Source organism: Simochromis diagramma, unplaced genomic scaffold (genome assembly GCF_900408965.1).
Source record: "Simochromis diagramma unplaced genomic scaffold, fSimDia1.1 OVJJ01000418.1, whole genome shotgun sequence".
Taxonomy (NCBI): domain Eukaryota; kingdom Metazoa; phylum Chordata; class Actinopteri; order Cichliformes; family Cichlidae; genus Simochromis; species Simochromis diagramma.
The window spans coordinates 517,415-521,292 of NW_024387407.1; the positions used below are offsets into that span (position 1 = coordinate 517,415).

At 41.9% G+C, this 3,878-nt stretch overlaps 1 protein-coding gene across 1 annotated transcript; it reads right to left on the reverse strand.

The window, feature by feature from the left end:
- Window positions 1–1,466: 1,466 nt before the first annotated feature.
- On the reverse strand, window positions 1,467–3,446 carry LOC120720774 (P2Y purinoceptor 14-like). The gene is made up of 3 exons (XM_040010548.1): window positions 3,360–3,446; window positions 3,001–3,260; window positions 1,467–2,127 (listed from the first exon to the last, which is right to left on the reverse strand). The coding sequence occupies exons 1-3, from the start codon at window positions 3,444–3,446 to the stop codon at window positions 1,467–1,469; spliced, it is 1,008 nt and encodes a 335-aa protein (XP_039866482.1).
- Between the last annotated feature and the right edge of the window lie 432 nt (window positions 3,447–3,878).

Consider the following 3,878-nt stretch of genomic DNA (forward strand, 5'->3'; position numbering starts at 1 on the left):
TCAGCCACTAATCAGAAGGTCGGTGGTCGATCCCAGGCTGCCTCCTGGCTGCATGCCAAATATCCTTGGGCAAGATACTAACCCCATGTTTGCCTACTGGTGGTGATCAGAGGGCCCGGTGGCGCCAGTGTCCGGCAGCCTTGTCTCTGTCAGTGCTCCCCAGGGCAGCTGTGGCTACAATGTAGCTTGCTATCGCCAGTGTGTGAAAGTGTGTGTGAATGGGTGAATGACTGAATGTAGTGTAAAGCGCTTTGGGGTCCTACGGACTAGAAAAGCGCTATACAAATGCAGGCCATTTACCATTTCATTCTCAGGGACTCCTCTCATCCTGACAATAAACTTTTCCAGCTCCTCCCCTCCAGAAGACGCTACAGGACCCTGCAGATTAAAACCAGCTGGTTTAGGAACAGCTTATTACCCACAGCTGTCACCCCACTGAACTCAATCTCCCGCTGAACCTTTCCATCCACACCCCCCTATCCCTCCCAGTGACCATGATCATGACTGTCATTCATTCTCAACATTCACCATATGCTCACAGTGGTTACTGTTATAGTTTAGGACACTGGCATAGTCTCTGTTATGGTGCATACACTCATAGGACTCTGTAGATCTGTTTAACTCACACCGGTTAACATTGGTCTATATGTAGCACATCTATTTAGAAAGTCTGTATAACTGTTCATGGTGCATCTGTATATCTGCCCATCTGTACAGTAATAGAGAACATCTATATGCTATACAGATCATCTGTACATTTGTGTTATTGCACTTACTACTCTTGCACTTCTGGTTAGATGCAAACTGTATTTCATGACCCTGCATTTATACATGTGTAATGGCAATAAAGTTGAATCCTATCCTATATTGTAACAGTTACTGATTTTCAGCAGATTAGACCTCCCATCTCCACCCACTGGTGAAAAAGAGTTGCAACTTCCTTCAGAGGAAATAGCTGTGAATGTTTCACCTGGTATTATGAGATAAACAATGATCGGACTGCCTGTAGATGAATGCTGGTGTGTTTGAGGTGACTCAGGGGTAAAAAGTAAAAACTCAGAAAATATTTAATTGTCACATTTCTACTTTATTCCTTACTTATTGCCAAGTCTTTATATCAGCAAAATGTGTTAAAATATGGTGTGTACAAAAATATTTTTCACAGAAACAGACACCTGGTAGAGGGAAACTCAAGGTGGCCAGCTTTGGCATTTATGGGGTACTGTGTTGACACCATGCATTGTTTGTATGATGTTTATCATAGACTGGTTCAGTTTATTCATGTTAAATCACATGTTGTACTAAGAGGTGGAATTTGGCTGATTCAGCCTTTTACTGCAGCTCAGCAGAAACTCCTGTGCTATATAAAGAATTGGGATTACTCATTTGATCCTTAAAACAAAAAGAAAAACTGAATAACATCTAGTCCTGCCTTTGTGATGACTTGATTTTTTTTTCCTTACAGCTCACTGGTTTGACTTGCTGCTCTTAATGATGCTCAGTTTCTCCTCAGTGCTCCTACTCTCTGTGTTTGCTTGTTGGATGTTAGTCTTCCTGGACGCCTTTCTCACCTGGGCCCGAAAAGTCTTACAGAGGAAAAAGTAAACCAGAGGGTCCAGACAGACGTTGAAAACTGACAGCATGGTGGCTGCCTCCTTCAGGTAGTACAACACTGGATCCACAGAGCAGGTGTTCAAAAGAAAAACAAATAGAATTCGAACCAGGTGATGGGGCACAAAACAAACACAGAAGATGCTGACCAGCACCAACATGTTCCTGCGAGACTTCACCAGCTTCTCAGAGCCAGAGGAGGCCAGCTGCCTCTGCTGTGCCTGCAGCACCCTGCGGGAGATGCTGTAGTAGAAGGAGACCAGGGATATGGACACCAACAGGAAGATGATAGCAGAGAAGGTGTGAATGATTTTAAGCATCAGACTAACTGATGCACTAAAGAGGAGCCCACAGTGGTTGGGGATAGAGGTCAGAGGTTTCTGGGTGATTAAAAACATGATGCCGTAAGTAACTGATGGAGCCAGGAGACAAATCCAGGTGACCATGGAGACAATGTTGGCAGTTCGTACTGACTGCAGGACATGAGTTCCTGAAGGTCGGACGATCTTCAGATACCTGAATAGAGAAGACAAAGCATCCAACTTCAACTAATCAGTCACAGTGGAGCCAAATCTCTCATTTTAGTTCAAATTACCATAACTTTCAACCATTGGCACGATTGAAAAAATTCCAACTGTTCCTGACAGTATCAACTCCGTGCTTTTTCAGTGATATTAGGATCATTAAAGTAATCTCGGCAAATAACACAGACAAAAAACCCAGCAAACAGTAAAAAAACAAAAACAAACAGTGTTTAAAAAAATGCCTGAATAAATGCTTGTTTTCTGTTGAACTCCATCACACTCACTGTCTGTTTTCTCAGCCAACCTTCATCCTCACGGGGGCGCTGCAACAGAGTGCCTGAGATTACCATACTGAAACTAATACCACTGAGTTGCTGCTTTCAGGAACTGTTAGTTATTAGAAGTGTGAAGAAGTTGCTCATGAGTGAAGCAGGACATGGTTGTTCCTTCCAATCTAAAGCCGTCCACTGTATTAAATCCCTTTGAGTGGCTATATGAGTAAGTTTCTTACCTGTGTTCAATTATCAGACAGGGTATATGATATTATTAAAGTGATTTGAAATGTATGATGTGTTTTATATGTCAATAGAAAGAATTCAAATCTAAGCTTGAGTTTATGTGACATTTCTGTATTTTGTGTCATTTGAGTTTCACACTTTTTTGCATTAAATCCTGTCCAAATACAACATGTGTCTGTTCCTTGGAGGAAGTGATGCAAGACAGAGTTTAACGGGCAGTGAATCTCAATACAGGACACAGGGTCACATTGGGTGCAACAGTGCATACACATTGATAATTTAGTCAGGGACACAGCGTTTGTGGTCATTAACAGTTTTTGTAATCATTAGCAGTAAAGGCTCCTTACCTGTTGGCAGCTACATAACACATGAATAAGATGCTGGCGTACATGTTGAGGAAGAGGGCAGAAGCTCCAAAGCTGCAGTAGAGCTGCCAAACGATGACTGATGTGCTACCATAGTGGCTGATGCGCAGTGGCAGAGAGAGGCAGAGCAGGAAGTCAGCAGCTGTCAGGTTCTTCATGTAGACCATCAAGCTGCTTGATGCCTGCTGCCGAGCTCCACAAAAGTAAAACTTCAGGATCAAGCCATTGAGGAGTAAACCTACCTGAACAGACACGGAGCATGGAGAACAGGAATTTAGCACATGCACAAAGATCTTTTGTCAAATTAATAACAGTCCACAGTCTGGAGATTTGAAACTTACCAGAAACAACAGGCTGTAGACCAGCATAAAGAAAGGGTTGACCGATGTGCCGACAGGATCACAGGTCTCATTCAAAGGCCAAGTCATGTTTTTTGGGTCAACCATGTTCCTGAAGCTGAAAAATTAATCCTTTTCATTGAGATCCATCTTTCAAAGTATCTGGCTCGATAGAGTCTACTGTTACTCAAAGACCAATGATTCACTTCCTCGTGTTGTTTTACAAAGAGATTGTAACATGGAAGTGTGCCAAATATGATGATATCTGAATGTGAGCAAGGTGTTAAGCTGTCACATATAATGCACCAAGTTTCACACTGGTTCAGATCTTCATGCCTCACACTGAAAATCAAGGAAACATTTGTATTTTACATTAAGTCATATCCAAGTATTTTGATGGGGAAGAAATAAAGAAAACAGTGAATGTTTAACATTTATGTGTTATCACAGATAATGAAAATGAGGAACATTTTTTATGTGAAACTATGATTATCATCGTGTGAAGTATCAAATGTTCAGTTT

Bases quoted from the DNA above. Each gene is read 5' to 3' on its own strand.
- LOC120720774 (XM_040010548.1), bottom strand. From the start codon at position 3,446: ATGACTTGGCCTTTGAATGAGACCTGTGATCCTGTCGGCACATCGGTC. The intron at 3,261-3,359 runs GTAAGTTTCAAA...GTGTCTGTTCAG, and splicing joins TCTACAGCCTGTTGTTTCTG to GTAGGTTTACTCCTCAATGG. The intron at 2,128-3,000 runs GTAAGGAGCCTT...TTCTCTATTCAG, and splicing joins TGTTATGTAGCTGCCAACAG to GTATCTGAAGATCGTCCGAC.